At 38.6% G+C, this 22,126-nt stretch overlaps 1 protein-coding gene across 5 annotated transcripts in view; it reads right to left on the bottom strand.

The window, feature by feature from the left end:
- Positions 1 to 7,113: 7,113 nt before the first annotated feature.
- The window catches only part of VEZT (vezatin, adherens junctions transmembrane protein), a 59,589-nt gene continuing 44,576 nt past the window's right edge, over positions 7,114 to 22,126 (bottom strand). For 2 of the 5 annotated variants that reach the window (XM_036400384.2, XM_036400386.2), the window contains exon 12: positions 7,114 to 18,541. In XM_036400384.2, coding sequence (XP_036256277.1) covers positions 17,961 to 18,541 — 581 coding nt within the window. In that variant the 3' untranslated portion in view covers positions 7,114 to 17,960. Of the gene's footprint in view, positions 18,542 to 18,583; positions 19,323 to 22,126 lie in introns of those variants that run through there. The other 3 variants (XM_036400387.1, XM_036400388.1, XM_036400385.2) reach the window with 2 other exon arrangements.

The raw sequence follows: 22,126 nt of genomic DNA, 5'->3' as shown, positions 1-22,126 counted from the left end.
TTAGTTGTATCTTCTGGAGCTCTGGCCACTCCCCTTGCTTTCCTGCAGATTCATGCTGGTTGATATGCATTTGGCCACTCCAGCATTGCTGAACTTACAAGTTATAGTTTGTGTTTCCCAGGTTAGATTGCTATCTGCATACCTCATGGTGATTAAAAGTTGTATGCCATCATCACCAGCACAGATAATCTTATAATGTGAAAAGGACAGCTCAACCATCTTGTTTGTACATTGCAAGCCCAAGAAGGGTGGTACTACAAACCCAAAGAGATAACAAAGCTTTCATTACATGCATTTCAGCTATAGTGATCAAATTTAAATAAACTTCAGCATGAGCAAATCTTTTTTAATTTTTAAATGTGCATGCACATCCACATATGTATTTGTCTAGTTGCCTCTCTAAGGGGCAGTTTGAATCAACAGAATTGTTTTTATGATGAGAGCATATGAAGTTTGGTAATCCACATGAAATATTCCTCGACAGAAGGCAGAAGGAAATTAACCTCAAGAATGACCATCTCGGTCAAAAAATGCTAGGGAAAGAGAACATGAAGACAGCCCTAATTGACTCCTTTTGTCAGCTGGAATGATGCAGAAGGGCACATAAGAGGAAAAGTATGGGGTGGGCTGAACTCACAAAACCCCTACTGTGCATTGCTTAATGTCTGCATTTAATATCTCAAAGTTCCCATTCTCCCAAAGGTTAAAAGAAATCAGGATGGAGATATATATGCTTATAAAACCAACCTACTGTTGCCAACAATAAAACACTTTTTATTTTGACTTTTTTTTTAATGTTCTGACAGATTACTGCATAGAAGTTCAGGATTGCATTAGTATTAAAGTTCATCTTTGACCTTTCACCTTTTTATGTGGAAGAATTAGGGAGAAAAAAACATTCCTCTTTGCCCTGGCTTGCTTATTATGACTCTCTCAAGAATTTCAGTCTGGGGCTATATGCCAGAACTATGTTTAGCTCTGAGAGGAGAAAAAATGTCCCCCCACCCCCCCAGAATGCCACCATCCAAATTTATCTCTCAGCTTTTACTAAAGACCTGGGTTTAAAACACTCTGGATTAAATTTATCCCAGTAGGAGTAAAAGCTTTGCTATGCCAGTTTATACTTACTGAGAAAAGTTGACCTTGAGAGCTGCTTGCTAATGAATCTTATTTTATAAGTTCTTGGTGTTTTAGAGGTGAAGGAAGCCAGAAAGGTGTCCTGTAGAAAGTAAAACTTTTACTTATGCCATAAAATGCCAGCCTGTGACAGTCATGTGTTACAGAAGGCTGTAATAAGGGTGACAGAAACTTGAAGAGCACTGGAAAACTTTGACTGGTAACATTTATGTACCATGTGAGCACAGCAAAGCTTCAAGCATACTTGAATTTTATGCTTCAAGGCACAAATTGATTGCTTGTAGAGGAAAGAATAATGAAATTCCTCAATGTCATAACATCACAGAATCAACCAGGTGAATTGTAATGGAAAGGGTTACATTCCTCTGACAGCGATGATGATTGCCAGAGGCAGCCTTCTCATTTATATTCACTTAGAAAAGTTTCAATGCAGTGTGCATTTATGCATCAGATCATTTTTGGAACAGAGGTACCTACCCCGTCCATCAGCCTCTTCATTTTGTACATTTATGGACCACATGTATCAGAGAACAGCAGTGCTGTTTGCAAAGCACTCTGTAGGCAGTCCCTCAGTGGCAGAAGTTTGCTTCCCTACCTGCTTGTTAGCCACACTGAAACACTATCAGAGCTCCAAATGCAACAACACAACCAGTGTGCATCCCACCGTGTTTTGGCAGAAGGATAATGCCCATGGTTACACAAAGCCAGCATGGGAGCGGTGCTGGGGCTTCCTCATCAATGTGGCAGTGGAAGGCTCAGTTGGACTACACTACATGTGAGGACCAAGCCAAAGTGCAAATCCCTGGTGTATGGAGCAGAGGCAGTAAGCTGGGCTGGAAGTGGCTGGGGGTTTCTTCTCATGTTCTTTGTGCCCCCACCATAGGCAAGGAGAGAACATGCAGAACTGAGGAAGAATGATAAGAGAGATAGAGAACCAAGAGACTGGATGATCTGTGTAATCAAAAACATGATAGGGAAGGGGAGAGAAGAGGAAGTTATGGGAAGCAGGATGAGGCATTGTCAAAAATGAAAAAAAAGCAGGGAGAGAAACATAGTACAAGATATGAGGAAGAGAATGAAATAAGAATAAGAAAATCAAGAAATAGTGAGGAAATAAATAAGAATTTGTCTCAAGGGAAAGAATACAGACATAAAAGGGTCCATGTAGCCAGAGAATCAGTAGCTGAAGCCAAGTGCTAGTTGTCATTTGCTGACGTATACTCAAAACTGTACCCCAAGGAGAGCTTATAGGATTCCCTCTGGTATGATGCTGACACAGCTCCCAGCAGTGAATTTAAACAAGAGGACAGAGAAACAAGGACCTTTGCTGTAATGTGACATGTATTATATTGATGTAATTGTTCATCACTTCCAAATCTACGCTGCTTTGAGTGCTCGTCTCACACAGGTAAATAAAGCTCTTCATAGTAATGGGACTAATGCTACTCAGCTGAAATAAAAATGTTTCAGAGTTGAGTAAAACATTGCTATAATAATTTTTGCTATAAAACTGAAAAATCCTGTTCCCCCCCTCTCAATTACCCATAAGTAAAAGCAGTAAAAGCAGTGTTCTATATTACATTCATTACTGGTTATATCACAGATTAACACATACTGGTATGAGTGTAAGATGAAGGCAATTCAGTGGTCCTTTGGATTTCCATCTAGTGAACAATACATCCATTGTTGCTTGAATATGCATTACCCTGAAGTATTCATGGAGTCTTGCAAGCTGAGAGCTTCCCTGAAGTAAGCCAGAGGTTTCCATGTTTAACACCAGGAACATCCCACAACACAAGCAGCTTTGGATAGTACAACAGCTTAAATGATCCTTACAGTTTCAAATTCAATTCAGCCAATTTTCTCTGAACCAAGGCTCCTTTACACTGCCAGAACAGTGACATGGCCCTTCATGTCAGCATGAATCTGACCCAACTATGTCACTGATCAAGAAAAGGCTATTGCTCTCACCTTCCTTCTTGTGTCTAGTATTTCAGCAGGCTTTTCCTCAAGCCCTAAGTCTGACATCATCCATATGCTATATCTATGCATATGTTATATGTGTGGAACAGTCTTTGCCATATGTTGGAAAATTATTTATCTTATTTGAACTTACTCTGGTAATTTTGAATCTGGGGACATAGACTAGTGTGTGATACTGTGACTAAAACCCAGAGTGAATAGAAGCACCATAAAAACCCAGAAGGCTGCCTCCTTTCATTTGTTCATATCTTACTACAAAATGTATCGTTATCTCAACTTCTTCAAGAATTCTAGCACAAAAGAGAATTTGGCTTTTAACTCATCTGCTTTGTTGAGAATGTCATGATGTGATAGCAGTCTATAAATACCACCTTCAGGAAACATTCCAATGGTTGAGACATGGTTAAATTCACTTCAGAATCAAAATCAAGTTCAAAACTGTGGAAGTAAGAGTAGGGAAATGTTTTTGGATCTTTCTGAACAGCTCTGAATTAGCTTTAGTTTTGTGGTTCACTTTTCTAGGGAGAAAAAATTACTAAAGTTTCAGATTTTGCCTACATTTTGAAAACTTATGGCTTTGAATATCACGCCTAGTTAATTCCTATAGGTTTATAATCACTTGTCAAAATAACCTTGGTCATCTTTCTTCTCTAGAAAAGTTTCCTAAGAGATACAGTATTTAAACAGGAAAGTTCACTGCTACTTACCAAAGTTTAAAAGCAGGATATCCTACTTTACCCGTTCTTGGTAAAATGACAAAACAACAACAACAACCACTACAACAACAACAAATCAAATAAAAAAAATTGTTAACATATGAAGAGAAAACCCAAACAGTTGGTATTTCCTGTGTCTAAGGTACTTCATTGTGTTCATCTTCAAATATGTCATATTATGACACACCTAAACGGAAATGTTACCAAGATGGATGGTGGGTTTTGATAGTCCATGAAATAGCATGCAAAATGTTGTTTCGTATACTCCCATATACTCTTTGGAAATCTTGGAAGGACCAGAAGAATCTGAGTTTTATTTTTAAATTCTTAAATAAAATAAAATATTTTATACATAAAAGTCATGAAAGGTGAAAGCTGATCCCATAATAAAGTTGTAAGTTAGGCTACCAACAACCCTCTTTGTTTTTCAATCTATCATCTTCATTTAGACTAAGAGGTTGCTCTTGCCAATTCAGCATTTTCTTTGTTCTCTTCTTTGGCAGATGTACATCCAAGGAAAGCTGCTCTTTGCCAACTCTATTATCATTGGGCACAGCCAGTCTACTAAAGAGCTTAAAAATAGCTAAGACAAAGAGTGATTATCACATGGGTTACTTCCAAGTGATTTCACGTTCAGGTATTTTACTTTCCATCAGCCTTGGTTGTAATAATTTCATTCTGAGACCTTTGGCTTCTTTGTTTAATTTTTTATATATAAAGCACTGTGACTCAGAGCAGCAAGTACAGTAGTCTCAGTATCAAAGTACTTGGACATTTTTGGTGTGTTTATTAGTTCTTCATCTTGTATATTCCTTCCTGTCCCATTCAACAGTTTGGGCTGTCTAAATCCAGCTGCTGAGTCACAGAATCTTTACTATTAGTTACTGTCAAGGAGGAAACAAGAAAAGAGAGGAAGGTCCTGGGCTCATCCCCTGTTTCTTTGTGCATGTCTGACCAAGACTTGTTTTATGGGTTGTTATATATACATTTTGGCACTTGTCATAAAAATTTAATTGCAATTAAAGGAGCAATTACTTTTGCCAGCTGTCTTCTAGCAGTTAGCTTCTTAATTTCATTAATATTTGCAGGGAAGATTTAGAAACATAACCTAGAGAAATAACAGGAGATGGTCAAATACCTCACATCCTCATACTGAGCATACAGCTCCTGAAGATATGAGGAGCTAAAGCATGTCCTGCAATAGTTGGCTCTCTCACAGAAGTTTTCAAAGCAGAAATAAAGATAGGCAGGAGAAGGAAATAATTGCAACTTCTGCAATTTATTTACTACATGGCTTTTTGGAACCATATATTTATTTTCAATTAAAAGCTGATGCAAGCCAGTAATCAAACTGAAACTTCAAGAGTGCCTGGAATGAATGCAAAGATCACTGTTTTCCATTCTTGGTTTAACCAATAGATCATGCAGGCAATGCTGCTGCTGCTGCTGCTGCTGCTGCCGATGCTGATGATCTATTAAGCTACTGTTAAGAGCTAAGAAGCAGATGATAACAGTGACAACAAAGAATAACACAGAATATAGGCCAAAATGAATTGAGCAGCCTTTTGCTGAGCTGATCTCAGCTAGCTTAGACAGGTCATGGAATGTCTCTGACTTCTTTTTAACTTAACAAAACAATGTATTTCATTTATATCAAATAATGGCACATATTATAGTTGCAGTCCATTCATCTCTGAAGGAAGCTTGTCACTTCATGAACACACCAAACAATTACTGAGTTGTAGAGTATTATTGAATTACCGAGTGGTAGAGAAGTCAGGGATTAAATATACCAGATAATTAACAGTAGCATTGTCGAATATATTCATTACTGGCCTATCATGCTTTCTCTCCAAGTCAAGCATTCTTGATTGAAGTCTGGACAGATCAGCTTTAGGCTGGGTGTTTTTGCAAACACTTCTGTGAGTGATTGAGAAGGCTACAGTGGCCTATGGAATTCCCTGTGCTAGTTCTTCTCTACACTAGAATTTTCCTTAATATTTTCCACTGTGGTATCATCCCTAAATGCAACTTTAGAAGCAAATAGCAAATGTATGCAGTTGCACAGACAGGCATTTGCCTAATCTAAACCTACATATAACCCAAGTCAAGTGTGGTCAGAACCAGCATGGTTATTCTACATGTGTGTTTCTGCTTCTTGCTACCACAACACCATGACAAGAAATCCTTAAATGGACTGGGACACTCCATGGGGTTCTTTCATGCACAGGTGCAACTGTGGCACAGAAATAGTTTTAATGAAGGAGAGGGCGATGAAGCGTCTCTGTGAAAACCAAGGCTAAGTGACATAGCTATTTCCATATACTCTGCCATAATTATAAAGTTGGTGCTAAAGATGAGATTAACTTCATCCTTAAGTTTCCAAGAGTAGAAGCTTCTGATATTTTCCCTTCTTGCCAGCTGATTTCCAAGCCCTAAAAATTGCCGGATACTCAACACACAGGTGCACATGCATGTTCTGTTCACTTCCTTTCTTCCAATACCTTGGGCCCACTGTACAGGACCTTTGAACTCTTTCCTCCTGCATACCATTCTGTGGGGAAGAGAGCCTATTGAGAGCTCCAGGTTAGGGAACATACTGCACTGCTAAAAAGGAATTAGCATCAGTGAAACACTTAAAATCTTGCTTTTCACTGGGAGGATAAGAGAGCACTATCATTTCTCTATCATGTTCATGGAGTGATTTCTTGTGAGACAGCATTTTCTTGTTTGTAAATCAGCTGTTTCTTTAATGGAAGTAAGCAAGCAGGTCCTAATCTGCATTCACTTTTTTCCACTTCATTTACCTGTACGATGAATTAAGCATGGAGATGGCACAGATAACTGACTAACTTAAATTGATGACCATATTTCTAGGAAAAAATAGTCCTTGGAATCCTCTTCCAAATCTCTCCTCAAAATTTGCTTCCCTCAGGAAGCCCACCAATAACTTAATGAATGTAGGCAGAAACAACCATCCATAAGAGTTATGGGCTTCATAATTCAGTACATTTTTTGTACTTGTCCATTTGTTTATACCTTGAGAGTCCCATTCCAGGTTTCTTCTTTACTATATTATAAAAATACAGACTGTGCTGCAAAATTAAGCTTAATACAATAAAGCTGATTATGTGTTGGGATCAGTGGAACAAGATAATGTCTGAATGATTGGCTTTTTAGGACTGGTCTGGATCCACCTCAGGCTGACCCACTACACTAGAGCTGGTTATTTGTTATGGTGTGAGTACTTCCAATATGAAGCAGCACAGTAGAAGGATGAGAAGAACAGGTTTTAATGAGAGAAAGAAGAAATACAGCAATACAACTGATACAAAAATTACACAATATAACACAAGAGTCTAATAAATTAGCAGAAAACTTGAGAAACAGGAAGAAAGTTTCAGATGGTTGAAGAAAGAGGCTTGCTCAAAAAGATACAATCTTAAGTCTTCATAGATATATATACATTCTTGGCAGTATAGGAAACATACAGTTCTAACATAGAAAATATTGACTGAAGTGGTAGTATCAATTCCTGAAGTATATTTGCATATGGTACATTATGAAGTATACACACAGGCAATTTAGCATTCAAGAAGTCTCCAAGTAAAGGAAAACATTATGGATTCCTTTTTGGTAGACAGACATCTCCTTCTAACAGCAGCAATTGCATCTATTCAGTATTCCATATGAAAACAAACACACAAACCTGAAAACAGCAAACATTAAGCAAGACCTTTTGCACAGTGAATTATGCACCAATTTGGCAGCAAGATTCAAAAGAAAAAATACTCCTGCCTCACCTCTTGCCTTTCATGATCAAATTATTTCCCTTCTTCCCAGTAACCTCTAAAGCTTGCCTTGCTGGGGATGTGAATTAGGTGAGAGTGGGTCATACCTAAGTGAGAAGAGTGGTCAGTAGCTGTTAACCCTAAAACCAAATCAGGGAATGTTTACAGGAAGAGGTGCACATCAGCCCCAACTCCTAACAGCAGCAGAACACAGCCTTTGATAAGTTCTGATACAAAAGTCTAAGCATTACCAGGGAATGGAAAAGCTCCAGATAAAAGGAGTGACTCTGTCCTGTTGCTGCTCTTTTGGCACTTCTGAAGCCTACAAAGGAAGTCTGTCTCTTAGGAGTCACACACAAGTGAATACATCTCCTGCAGAGCACCTAAGCCCCATTCCTGGATTAAAGATCTACTTGCTACCAGTGTCCTCAACTGACACTGACACTTTATTTTCTTCCTAAAGCCCCACCTACACAGCCATTTAGGTGATGCTAAAAGGAGTTTTGCCAACAGTTGCCACAGCACAGAGGTCTCTGAAGGATGAGGGGAAGCTACAATGGGAGGCATATGACACACAGAAAAAGCATTCTTTCTTCAGTCATCACTAATTCAGGAGAGAGTAACAAGTGCTCATTACTAAAGTGCTTGTACCAAGGAGTAAGCAAAATATACTGCAGAAACTATTGCCAGGATTGCTTAGAATTAATTCCATCTTCAGGATGAAAGTGGAATTATAATAAAATTCTGTATAAAAAAATCAAGCAAAGTGCTCATACAGCATTTTTGCATCCCTGTTTAAGCATCCTCTATTCCATTCAATCATTACTAATTGGAGGATGGATAAGCCACATCCACTCCACCTAGGCAACTGTCAGGGATACAGGATAAAGAGAAAAACCGATACAGGCATTAGTGAGGCAGAATTTTATTACAGATGCTGAAGAAATAATAGCAACCAAAAGGACTTTAAAAGTGGTTAGCATTACAGTTAAGAAAACTACTTCTGAAACTAGGGAAACCTAGGCACAAATTTTAAAATGGCTTAAAAATAATCCTGGTGATATACATGATTAAATATGTAAAGAAGACTTTAGGTCCAGATTCATATCCATGGGAAAAAGAATAGAGGTAAATGAAAGTACAAAAAAGAGAAACAAAATAATTTGAGGAAATATCATAGGCAGGAAACCCTATCACAACAAAAGGTCAGCATCCAGGAATGTCTTCCTGCTACTGCCTATGTCCAACCCAGAACTTGAGTTCTTGGAGCCCTAGCAGAGCCAGCCCCCAGGCTTCATACCTGCTTTAAGGACCTGCTGATCTAAACCTCCTTGAGGCTGATCGAATGACCCTGTTTAAAGCAGCATCAGCCACGGGCAGGGCGGGTGCAGGGGAGGCTCCACAGAGCCAAAGCACACAGGTTTTCAGTGCAGTGGAAGGAAGGAGACGGACTTCACACAGAACTTAAAGGAAGAGATGCAGAGCTTGATTACACAGCTTGAGCACACAGCACAGAAAGCAGCAAGTTTTTCTATGGAAATGAAAGAAAGATAAAATAGAGAGGTTTTTTTTAAAAAAAAAAAAAGCTGCTGAAGACTACCAGTCTGGTGAGCGTTTCCTGTCTCTACATGGACAAGAAACTGTGGATCCTTCCCAGTGTCTGCAAACTTCAGAATGTATCATGTGATTTCCCTCTGTAGCCCTGCCAGAAGTTTCTTGCTGCAGTTTGTTCTTTTGAACATTTCCTCTTACATTTTAGCTCTCATTTATTAGCCAATTAAGAAGCAGCTTATCAAGATTCTTTTCTTTCCCTTCCCTGTGTTCCTTGGCAATCTGTGCTGCCTTTAGACCCCATTTTGGGAAATGCTAGGACTAGCAGGCAGGAGATGTTGAGGAACATGTATTTGTTTTACATGTTTAAGACAGGGCAAATGGCCATACAGGCACTCACAGCAGCTCAGGTGCAAAGACTTGACAAGTGAAAACAAAGTGAAGCAGCTTTTCTAATAAAAGATGTAAAATTAGGTTTGAAATACTTCCAGAGTTTGCTTGGTAAAATACAATTCTTTTGCCTTTGGATAGCAAGAATTAAGTTTTTGTTTACCTTTCAAGTAAGTAACGGGATAGTTTGATATGAAAAAAATACAGCCTATTTGCTAGACAAGCCTTGCAGTGGGACATCTGGCAATACACATTTACATCATGAAGGGGTGTGTGTGTGTGTATACACATATATATCTGTATGTATGTATATACACACACATATATATACATTTATAAAGCTTATTCAAACCTCTTAAATTAAGAAATAATTTGTTTATGCTCCTCAATAAAAACTCAAAATGGTTCTATTCAGGGAGATTTAGTAATACTTGTATTCTGAAAACACCTGCTCTTTACCAGTGGAAAGGTTTAAGCACAACTGCTAGATCCCAGCAGCTTTCTGAGATCAAGATCAGGCAGCTGTGGAGCCAAAGCACATTAACATAGCAGCTGGAGAGTACATGTTCAGTCCCTACTGCTGAAAGCAGCAAACTTGTTTAGGGGAAGGCAGACTCAGCCATGCCTGTGCCAACCTCCTGTGGGAAAGAACAAGTAAGGCTCGTGTAATGAAGAACATGTGTTCGAGGGTCAGTCTTGCTGAGGAGGCATTAGCATCTTAGAATCATTAGGGAGGGAAGGAAATTCCTGGGAGTGAAGTTCTGAAGTCCAGAAAGAAACAGGAGGCCAGGTTGAAATGTAGGTCAGAGCTTCCTGGAAGGAATGTCAGGACAGACATTGCACCAGCCCGTACCAACCCTTTTGTTTATGAGTTTATGACTGAGGATGCATGGCAGCACCTTGGTGTGGATTCCCTCTAGCCTATCATTTCATAAAGTTTAGACAAAGGCCTCAGAACTAATGGAAAAAAGTGGCCAAATTCCTCAGCAGTTGGCAAGAGAATGCTGGAGAAGAGCTGAAGGCAGCTAAGAGGGAAGAGAGAGACAATCAGAGAAAAGGTCAGACTTAGTAAAAACTGGAGCTTTGAAAGACACCTGCAGAGTCATCGCACTTAGCTCAGCACTCCTGTGGTCACCCATCTCAGGAGAACCCTTTGCAGAAGTGGTCAAACCAGAAGAGCTTCTTCAGCCCAGGGTCCATCTTTTGCAGTTTGGTTACTAATGTTTAAGTTTCTGCAGGGGATGACTTATCTGGTGCATTACAGATAGTCCCACAGGTGAGAAACAAACTATAAAACCCTCCCCAACTGGTTTGGGTGGCCTATGAAAAGGAAAGGTGGGAAGGAAAAAGTTCACAAGTGGGATTGCATACGGCATGGATGCTACAACAGAGGAAGACAGACAATAAATCCAAAATATTTGTGAAGCATCCTGTTCCTATTTAGGTTTCACTCAGCACTGTTCTGTGATCACTGCAAGCTTTGCAGACCTCAAGCACACAGGTGTCTGCAGACCACCCGTGAAGATCCACGCTGGGACATGAAAAGCTTGGACTGCAATGTCATACTGAGCAGCGCAGGAACAGCCAACATGAACTTGTTTAAATTTCACCAGCTGTGCCTTTGGATGAAAGATCTACTGGACAGTTTGTACATTTCTGGCTTTTATCCCATAATACAGCTAAAGCCTATTATTATTATTATTATTGAAACACAGATATCAAACATTATAAATAGCCTGCATTTATGGTGCTTCTATTGAGATCAAATGCCTGATTCTCTGTCAGTAATGGCTATTGAAGATACTGACATTTCTATTTTTGTTTGTTTAGGAATGGACCTTTCTTTAATAGCACAAAGTAACGGAAAGGATTGGTTGCTCTCTCTTTTGGAAATCCGAGATTATTTTCAGTTCTCATCCACACAGCTGGAGAAGGTCAGGAAGCAATCTTTAAATATTAAGATTTGAGCATAAATCAAGCCAACTAATGACACTTATTTTGGGACCTTGTAATAGAATTGCAGTTATTTTTAAAATGCAACTTTAAAATGTTTTTCAGTAAGCCAGAATTACTTATAAGAGTCAATATACACCAAGAGTGCGGTATAAATTTGAGCTGCTATACATTATTATTTCTGTTTTGACTGTACATTCCCCTTTTATGGTGCCTGCCTTCTGTTTCAGTTCTCAAGCGAGAAAGTCAGTACACAACTCTAGGTCTAGTTATTTCTGTTACAAATACGTGTAAAAAGAATTTGTGTGTTATTTTAAAATCTGAACCTCTTAAGAGTGGTGGTAAAGGGAGAGGACCATGGATGTCAGAGGGTCCAGAAGGATGAAACGAGTAAGTAGAAAAAAACATGCACAATAATTTCAGTTTTACTGGCAGTATCATAAACAGTTCCTAGAAACTTTGGGGAATAAGACACAAATGGTCTTGGGCAGCCTAGGCCTCAAGAACAAAAGGAATCAAAATGAGTGAGGAAAAAATGAGTGGCATCATCCTCTTTAGGACTGAGGAAGCCAGCTGCAAGTTAAAGCACTGATGCACTTCCAGTCCTATCCATATCCTAGATCACTGAGTGCTCACAAAAGCCAGCCTAGAAGAGGGACTGGATTTCATGACCATGAAGTGATTTAAGCTGTCATAGAACTGCATCCTCTAAAGCAAACTGTCCAGGAGGCCTTTAAGATTTAAAGCTGAGAAGGTACAAGGGTCAAAATATGCTGATCACATGAAAGTAGTCAAGTTTTGGTCCCATTCAACCCTTTTACAATAAGCCACTTTGTAACAGAGAAACTTTTTCCTTGTCTACTAAATTGCAGTCGCTTTTTCAGAGTCCTGTGTTCAATACAGACAGTGTAACATGGGCTAACAGTGCACTCACCCTGTTGAGCCAAGTTCTGTTCTGATAAGCTGCCAATAACCTGAGCCACAGCAGTGTGAAAGGGAAGGCAGCACATCAAGAACAGTTTCATATCAAGCCACATTGCTTTATCCATCTAGAAAGGAAGTTCATGGGAGGTAGACTTTACCCCTTGCTATGACTGTGTCTTACCACACACCACCATTACCTCTTATCTGATTTCTGCAAATTTCCAAGTTGAATAATTTGGATGTATTTTTTAGCATTTAAAATTCCAGGTGGCAAAATAAACACATATACAGGAGGGAATTAAATATAATGAGAAAATGAATAAAGCACACCACCAAGCATTTTAAATATTAGCCTTTGGTTGAGAGGCCTTTGGTTTGATCTCTGATATCCATATATCCACTGCCATGTTTCTTGTGTGATAATATATTTTGCATCAGAGACCAAAAAAGCTCTGCAAAGTCAAATTGAAATTTAAACAAGTGTTGTTTGGCATCTTTAGTTTGTGTTAGACCAGGTGGCAGCTGTTGGGAGATAATTTTGTTTTAACAACTTTTTGTTTTGTTAGCAAAGAAAAACATTGTCCAGCCAAATCCTGCTGACAGTGAATAAATATTTCTCCTCCATCAGACCAAATATTTTCATTTGCCATCCTAATAACTAGGGCTAAAAGATCTAAAAGGATTTTTCTTTCTATATGGACTCAAATATATTTAAAAGGTTTGGGGTTTCATGGGAGGTGATTATTACTCTGTACTCTTCACTGCTGAGGTTAGTGTGGAGTACTGCACCACACTTTGGTCATTATACATCCAAAACTGGAGAGATTTGTAAGGAAAGCAAAGAAAAGGCAGAAAACAGGACCTCTGCAGAATGACTGAGGAAAGTAGAACATCAAAGAAGTTTATTGACTAATCTTCTCATGTGTACAAGACAGTAATGATGATGTACTGGCACTGGATCTAGGAATAATTGAGCAAACATGAGCCTGAGCACATCTATGGAGAAGGATTCCATCAGAACCTGTTAAGGTGACATCCACCACCACTGGGTCAAGAAGTCCCTGAGCCACAAATAGCTGAGGAATAGTCTGGAGAATATCCCTACGCAATAGTTTCCCTCAGCATCTGTTTAGTCCCTGTCACAGACAAGATCCCAGAGCAGCCTGGCCCTTTACACTGACCAAGTGCCATTCTCTCACTCTGCTCAGATGACATAGTAAGAAATCTGTTAATTCTAAAAAGCAGTTAGCTCTGGGAACAAGCCACTTGCAGAACTACAGCCACCCTTCACAAAATAGTTTAAAGGTCAAGGGCAGTTTAGTGTACTTGTCCTCTTGTTTGTTAAAAAAAAAAAAAAAGGAAAAAAAGAAGAAAGGGATAACCTACAAGATTGCAGAATTTAGTGTGGGCAAACAACTCCATGCAGTCCACCATATAAATTAATGAGAAAGTTGCAAATTTAGCACTTCTGAAAAAAACATAAAATTTCCAATATTGTAACAAACAGTCACATGGAGACAGGTGTGCTCGGGACAAAGTCTGAAATCTCAGTAAAACTGGCTACTCTATCAGATACTATCTTGCATTTAGAAATCTAAGTACATGATTCAGTGATGTCCAGCAATCCTCTGCTGGGAGTAAAACTGTCCCATTTCTCTGACTGATGGCAGAAGCCTTCACATTTGCAAATCTTGCCTGTAGTTGACAGAGGTACATTTAACTGCATTTGCAAGATGCTCTGCATTTGAAAGATGATCTGTAACTCTCTACATTTGCTTCCATGACACAACAATTTAATTTCTGTCATGAACACATACACTTAAAAAAAGGGACAAGTTACCTTCTTATCACAGATCTTTGCCTAGATTTAAGCCTTTACCTAGATTTTTAGCTGTAAAGTGAAGTGATATAAAAAGATGTAGTGTTAAATTGTAATCCAATCCAAGAAGCAAATATTGTCTTTGGAGTGCTTTCCAGGTAGAAGGAGAAGAAATTATTTAACCCTATATAACTTGTTTCTTTACTTCACAGGACTACTAATTAGAAATGGGATAGGGAAAATGCATTTATTGTTAGCTCTGCTCTTCACAAAGGATTTTGGCTGCTGATATTCTTTGTCATAACCCATAATTTACTGTGGACTTCCTGCTAAATGTTTCAAAAAGTTGCAAAGCTCTAAGAAGCAAATGTTCTGTTTTCACAAAAATCCCTATCTTGGGTAACGAGCCAAAGAACACAGAACTGCACTCAGACCTTGACATGCTCAATATATTAAGACAACTCATTAGAGCTAATGCACACTTCAGTGTGTTCATAAACATTATTTTAAAGGCAGCAATAAATTATGCTAAGAAATCTTTCAGGTTCATGAAGGAACCTACAACATGTATATACAGTCATTTCAAATGACATAATTATGAGGAAATGTGGATCATAACAGAGTGCATGACATACACAGATGGAACCTGGTTATCAAATCGAGAGAAGTCAGGCTTTGTGTGCTGTACACTGTTAGCAATATTTTTCTTCAAGGAGAATATTAAACAGATCAAAAGAAATGACCTGATGGCTGTTTTATACAGAGGTGATGAGAGGCAGAGAAAACAAGTGAGTCCAGGTGTTCATATGGGCCACTTCTATGACTGCATTAAGTTAGACCATGGAAATCAGTTAAATTGCTTGTAGAAAATCTATTTGTTCAAAGTAGGATCAGGACTTCCTCCAAAAAGTCATCGTTTGATCACAGCTGTGTCTAATGTCAAGGCTGTAATTTCACACTACACCATCTTTGCCAATAAAGTAAATGTGGGCTATCCTGAGCCTCAGGCCAGCAACACAGTACATGCTGACACAGCTGTTTTGAGGTAACTGCTGTTACTGCACTGCTGCAATGAGAATGGTGACAAGCAAAAATGCCTAAACAGGGTGAATTTTTTACCTGGTGGACTCATGAACTGGTTTATAACATGGCCACAAAACCCCATGTTGACACATCTGCTGGAGGAAAATTAACAACTCATGATGGACAGGGCTTTTTAGGCCAGTTTCATTACCAAGACCAGCATATAATAAAACTGGGCCCCAAGTGAGCCACCAAAGTAGATTCTCCAGGATTTTTACTAAGGACTGCAGCAAAGGAATAAAGAGATAGCAGCTTTTATAAATGTGAGATTGGTCACCAATTCCAGTACCAATGCAACTCAGGCTACTTCTGACTTCATCTGAAACTGTGAACACAGTGATAATTAATATCCTAAATCTGATTATATTTCCAGGTTGGTATTATAGTCTTACACACCATAAACTATGATTTGGATCCCATAGAAAAAGGTCAGGAGTACCCTTTCTGGGATACACAACATCAGATCGTGAGATGATGGTGGATGAGTTGATGGAAAAATATTGATGGAAGATACATTTAGGCTGTCACAACAATTAGCTAGGAACAAAAAATATCTGGGCACTTTGTGAGGATCTCAAGTTAAGAATGAGGAAGACTTCTTCAGAAGCATGGACAATGCTTCAAACACAATCTATCCAAAGCAGCTGTTCTAGACTTGTCAAAAAAAAAATTGCTTACCACAGAGAAAATAAAAGTGTTTCATCATCTTAGCCTAATCTTTAGTTATAGAAGAATACACTCTACCACTAAGAGGAGGCTTATCTTCTGAATACACTATGAAAAGCATCTGATTTTTTTTTTCCTACAACCTCCTTAAGACATCAACCACTCAGCTTCCAGTCACTTACACAAAATAAAGGACACAGAACACAGTGTTACTGGTCAATGAAAAACGGCAACACGTTCTCTTCCCAGAACCTGTGTGTGAGGGAGAAGACAGGCACTATACAGTGAAAGAACACTGTAAGTCATACTCCCTTCTCTATGAATTGGTATTTCCCTCTTTACCATCTGTGAAAAAGTCCACATATTTCACAGTGTTCATGCAAAATCACTAATAGAGGCCAGGGAGTTTAAAGAAAACACTCAACTTCTGACATACCATCAAGAGTTCCACCCTAATCTGCTGACCAGTGTTACCTTGCCTGCTTTCCATCCTAGGAAAGATATTGCTCTGCACCACCAGCATCTAAAAAGTCCTTTACTCTATAGAATCTGCAAAACACAATAAATACTCTAAGTAACTGATGCAGTGTTTTGTCCTGGAAGTGTAGCTGGGTCCAAGTAGAGTATTCCACACAAAGAAGTGGTGCTCTCACCATTAGAGACACGGGAGCTTTGCTTTGTTATGTGTCAGACAGCAAAAGGAAGAGAGGGCAATGAAACAATTAACCAGCTCCTCTGTGAGGTTAGCATGAGTTTCCTGCTCCTTGTAACACCACCACAGAGAAAAAAGCAACCTGCATAACCTCATACCAAATATCCAGACTTCATCATCAGTTAACTAAGTTACAATAAACAAAATACACAGCTGTAGTTCTCTCATGGATTCTTAATCCCACAGATTAAAGTTGTGATCTAAGGAAAAGTGAAAGAACATTAGTGAACAGCAACTATGGTGTTCAAACAAAACACTGCATGTTGTTAAGCTCACAGATAATTTCCTTTAAGAAAATTACTTCAGGACATAAGCAAAAATGTACAATCAGTCATTATATCAAATCAAACAATTACATTAAGGTTCAGTTTACAAAAGGTTAACAAACAATTAATAGCTGGCTTAATAAATAGGTGTTTACTTCTCATCTCTGTCAATCCAATAGATAGCTTCTAGCTATCTGTAATACCTTCTACTGATGTGCTTATAACCTTCCCTAAAATTTACTTACAACACATTTCTCTAACACGAATTACAACTTACAGACATCATTTATTAACCCTTCATAAAATTCTAAATAAACCTTAATATGAAGCAGGACTAACTTTATACTATTTCAGCCCCATACCCCAGGACACATGAAATACTAGCTCTTTCAAGTTTTTATTTAAAATTCTACATTTTAGCTGGGTGCCACATCACTAGTTGAAGAATCACAAATGCCTATCATGGCTTAGCCAACACACTGCAGACACAAGCAGTGAAACAAAAGTGGTGGGGGACAATCACAGGGAACAGTTCAGGTTCTTCCAAAAGAAATGTCCTGGCTGTTTTTGTTGGAACAAACATTGATACCATGACAAAAGAATCAGAGAGGAAAAAAATGGAGTCTGTTGTAAATCAAAACATTGCTTTTCCCTCTTTTTAGAAATGAAAAACTACAACATGTCATAGAAAATAAATAAAACAGAAAACACAAAGGTAGATTCCAACCCCCATCACTAGGATCTTAAAAAGGGACAGCCATCTATTTCTTGGGTGCATCCCAAACTTCTCTTACCTGCAAATTTTCAATATACTTAGAAGTCCTATTTAGTGTATCAGTCTTAAGGGAACATGATGTATTATATTGAGGTCTCCTTTTTTTTCCATCCAGTATTTTCAGCTTCAACCCCGCACCTCAGTTTTTTTCCATCAAACTGCCTGCTGTTAGTTTAATAAAGTTCATCTCAGACTTATACTTTTCCTTCACTTTCAGAGCCTCTCTCTTCATTTTCACAGTTGTCCACAAGGTCTTCATTCTCCCGTGTCTTTTCTTCTTCCTCCTCCTCCTCTTCCCCATCATCTCCAAAAGTCTCTTCCTGCATTGTAGTAAAAGTGAAAGACCTGGCAGCAACTTGTGCAGCCAGACCAGATGTGAAGTTAAAATCTGTTGATATGTGGAGCTGGGCCAGCCTATGCTTGATTTTTGAATGTAATTCATCCTTAGAGGGAGGCTGTGAAGCCTCTACTCCATCCACACTACTTGGCTTGAGCTCTTCAGCATCCCCTTCACACTGATAATACATTCTTCCTTCAGCCCCTGTAGAAACATCTTTATCTGTAATACTGTCTTTGTTTTTCTCCACCTCAGGATCTGCATACAAATATTCTGTCCTGCTTTTATCAGCAGCATTCACTTCTGGATTAGAGTCTTTTTCTTCAGATTTATCACAGCTTTGGCTGCAGTCCTGCTTTTCTGTATCTGAATTCATATGTGATTCCACATTATTTAGTAGCTTCAATGGTTCTACAGGAGACAAGGGTTTCACTGCAGCTTAAAAAGGGGGAAGAAATTAAATGATAACTAAAAGTGAGCTGCTATATACAAATAATTTATTTGCCTGAAAAGATGCAAGATTATAAGGGTTAAAATTACTTTAAAAAATCCCAAAACAACAGAAACACAACCCACACCAAAACTTAAAAGTATTTTCTAATCACAGAGCTGAAGTGAAATGTGACGGCTACGTATAACTATTCCTTAAAATCTGTGATGTGAAGAGACAGCACAAAATTGATGGTGTTTAAAGCCAGCATCAAACACAGAGGATGTATTCAGTGTTAAAGCAAAACCCGAGTAAAACTACTGTAGTGCATACAGATTTAACTGTCTTCTTGTGAACAACAGTTTACCTAATCCACTAAAGACAGCTGGTACATGAAAAAGTCCTTATAGGCAGTATCTGATCTCATACAGCACAACATACAAATACAACACATAACCACACAGTCAGGTCAGGTGTCCTCACAAATAAAGTGTGGTTTAATTTAGCCTCTCTTGAAGTTAGTAGCAGCAGTGAGTCCCATTGCCAGCAACGGGATGCTTGCCAGGAAGTCTCTCCTCCCAGAGTTAAGGGTTAGTGTAACTTGGTACAATCGCTCCTTGAAGAACAGGCGGCTTTCATGTTAACAAAACGATATAATGTCCATTTCCAAGTAACAGATTCCCTAAACTGCAGCAGCTCCATTACAGTAGCAGCACGAGCATAAATGAGAGCGGCAGCAGCAGATTCCCAAGTTGCATTTCCCTTTCTAATTCCATTCTGACTTTACCCCTGCAAGCAGAGATGAAAATAACTCTGGGAAATACACAAACTTTCATGGGAAGCAAAATTTATGGTATTAGGATTTTTCAACCGCATCCTATTTCAGTAATATTACTTTAGCTAGCTGAAGGCAGGCACATCATTATGGTTGTCACATTGATAACTATTGTCATTAGCACACTGAGAGACTGTGGCATTGAATGTGTATTGCACCGTTTGCTTTAGAACTTGATATACCAAAGGAGCATTGCACCAGACTCGTCTCAGTTGTTTACGGAGTAGTTCTTTCCCTGTCTTGTAAAAAATATGTTGCTACTTATTTCTGCCCATTTGCTTGAAGAGACAGGAATATGCACAGTAATCTTATCATTTGGGAGCAAACTTCTTGCCTACTTCCTCCAAAGAATACTTTGAAAGGCAAAATTTCTCAAAAAAAAAAAAAGATACTTGAGATTGGTAGCTGGCCAATTTATGGAGTTGATAAATTAATAAGCAGGGTGAAATTCATCTGTTTTGAGAGCATGGCTTTCCAAATCCAATAAATAGCTATATAACAACTGTTGTATGGACAAGGTGGGAGAAGGGGAAACAGCTGGATACAACACAACCACCAACAGAATAAACTGTTTTGCAGGGTATAGGTTAGGGAAGGGCTAGAAGTGATTTTGCAGCAGAAGAAAGTTGTTTGACAGTGTTTGACAAATGGAAATGAAGCTACTAAAAACTTAGCAGACCTTTTCAAAAGCACTTTCATGTAGTGGCTCAACAAGAGGCCAAAGGATCAGAAACATAAGCTTACCTACACTCCCATAAACTACCTATTACCCAGACTGTAAGAAGTATTACCATGGTACTGGGCCTTGGAAAACTTGCTTTAGTCTAGTGCTCTGCTAAGATGATCTTTTTTTCTTCTGGAATCCAACCTATCATCTCCAGTTGACTTCATGTTGTGCTCTTAAGACATATCAGCTTATTTGGAGCTGACCTCTTATGTGGAAACCCTCACCAGCCCCTCCTTAAACGAACCAAAAACCCTCATGTCCTTGTTAGGATAAGTCAGAAAGGCTAGTTGGGTGCCTTCACTAAAAAATTAAAGCCTTTGAATATTTCAGAATCTTTTTCCACAATAATCACAAGTTAGGAAAACACAGGATTTCTGGAATTTGATCATCCTGTAAAAGCAAGATTCAAGAGGACTATGGAAAAGTGGTATCATGGCCATCCATTGGCTTGGGTCAATGGAGACAAGAATATGAACCTTTCTGGCTTTCAATCTTCAAGATAAGGCAAGTCAGAAATGTGGAAAGTGCAGATCACATAAATGTCTTTTTAAGGACTGACTTGTGTATGGATAAATTAAACCATAATATGCCAGGGTCCATGATACCATATTTACTGACTTGTGTTTCTTTTGAAAGGAATTGAAGGATTTCCCTAAAAATCAGTAGATGTTATAGCAGGTGTACATATCAGTCTGTCAGATTAGACACACACAATCTGAGCCAACAGAAGACAATATTAATTACTTTCTTGAACTGCCCTCATGTTTTCCATGTTTGTACAGGATGAAGATAATCAATGATTAGTCCTACGCAGCTGGAGAAAATCATACTTTCTTCCCTCCTCACCCTTTTATCTCTAATCCTAAACCAATGAAATAGGAAAGGAAAAGGAACCAACATGAGCCACAAAGGCTTTCTGGTGAACAGTTATTGCAAACTACAGGAGTGAGTTGACTCTTTCCAGCTATGGCCACAGATGGCCTGAGGATATGCTGGTAGGTATTACCTGCTTGGGACAAGTATTACCTGCTCAGGTAAGGAAATGTCCTAGGCAAGTTCTCCTGACAAAAACTCTTTCTGCAAGGGTTTCACTAGGTCTGTGAAGACTTAAACTGGAGGTAGGATCACTTCATCCTCCAACAGTTAGGAAAGGAACACTTGAAGAAATTTATATGAAGAGTTGTGTGGTGTCTTATCCAACAGAAATACAGAAATCCTATTCCTGAGCAAACTGGTGCAATTTGATGTCTCAGGTTTTTAACGCAACTAGAAGAGAAATCAGTACCAATAGTCAAGTAATCTCTTTTACCACAGCTGTAGCTTAATGGATGTAAAGAAGAAAATTGCTAAGAACAGATATTTTTGATGGTTTGATGTCAAAAGAGACAGTCTCATAAATAGGTATGGTCTGTTACTTTGTGTTCCTAGTAAATTACTGGAAATTTGCAATCCTTGGTCATTTTTCTGGTAGACACCGTCAGAGGCAGAATCCTTGGATATGGTGCCAGACTTGAGGGCTGTTTTGCATAACATAGAACATGGTAGTTTTTAGAAAGCTTTTCCTAACCTGTCTTAGAGAGGAAGAAATGAAAATAAGAGAAAGGAAAAGACAAACTCCTGCCAGTTTTAAAGAGAGTAAATCAAATAGCTCAAGCAGTGAGAGGAATCAAGTTTTAACAGACAAGCTGTCTTGTTGAGGCAAGAGAAATTTTCATATCCTGCTTTCAAGTGCAAGTGAATGGAGACACGCAGCAGTCCTCAGAATTAGAAAAGGCTAATTTGAAAGAACTCTTCTTCTTAGGTTGTTGGTGTTGGTTTTTTTGGGTTTTTTTGTTTGTTTGTTTGTTTGGGGTTTTTTTGTGAACATATTCTGTATTCACTCTCTATGGAAACAAAAGGCAGTTTTATTATTTTATTTCACTAATATTTCAAAGTCCAGCTCTTCAGTTTAAGCTATATACTTTTGTACATCTGGGATAATTTTTCTGCTAGTTTCTTTAAATTCTGAAAAGCAATTTATTTATGCACCCT

Source organism: Molothrus ater, chromosome 5 (genome assembly GCF_012460135.2).
Source record: "Molothrus ater isolate BHLD 08-10-18 breed brown headed cowbird chromosome 5, BPBGC_Mater_1.1, whole genome shotgun sequence".
NCBI lineage: Eukaryota > Metazoa > Chordata > Aves > Passeriformes > Icteridae > Molothrus > Molothrus ater.
This window is presented reverse-complemented; position numbering and strand designations above follow the sequence as displayed.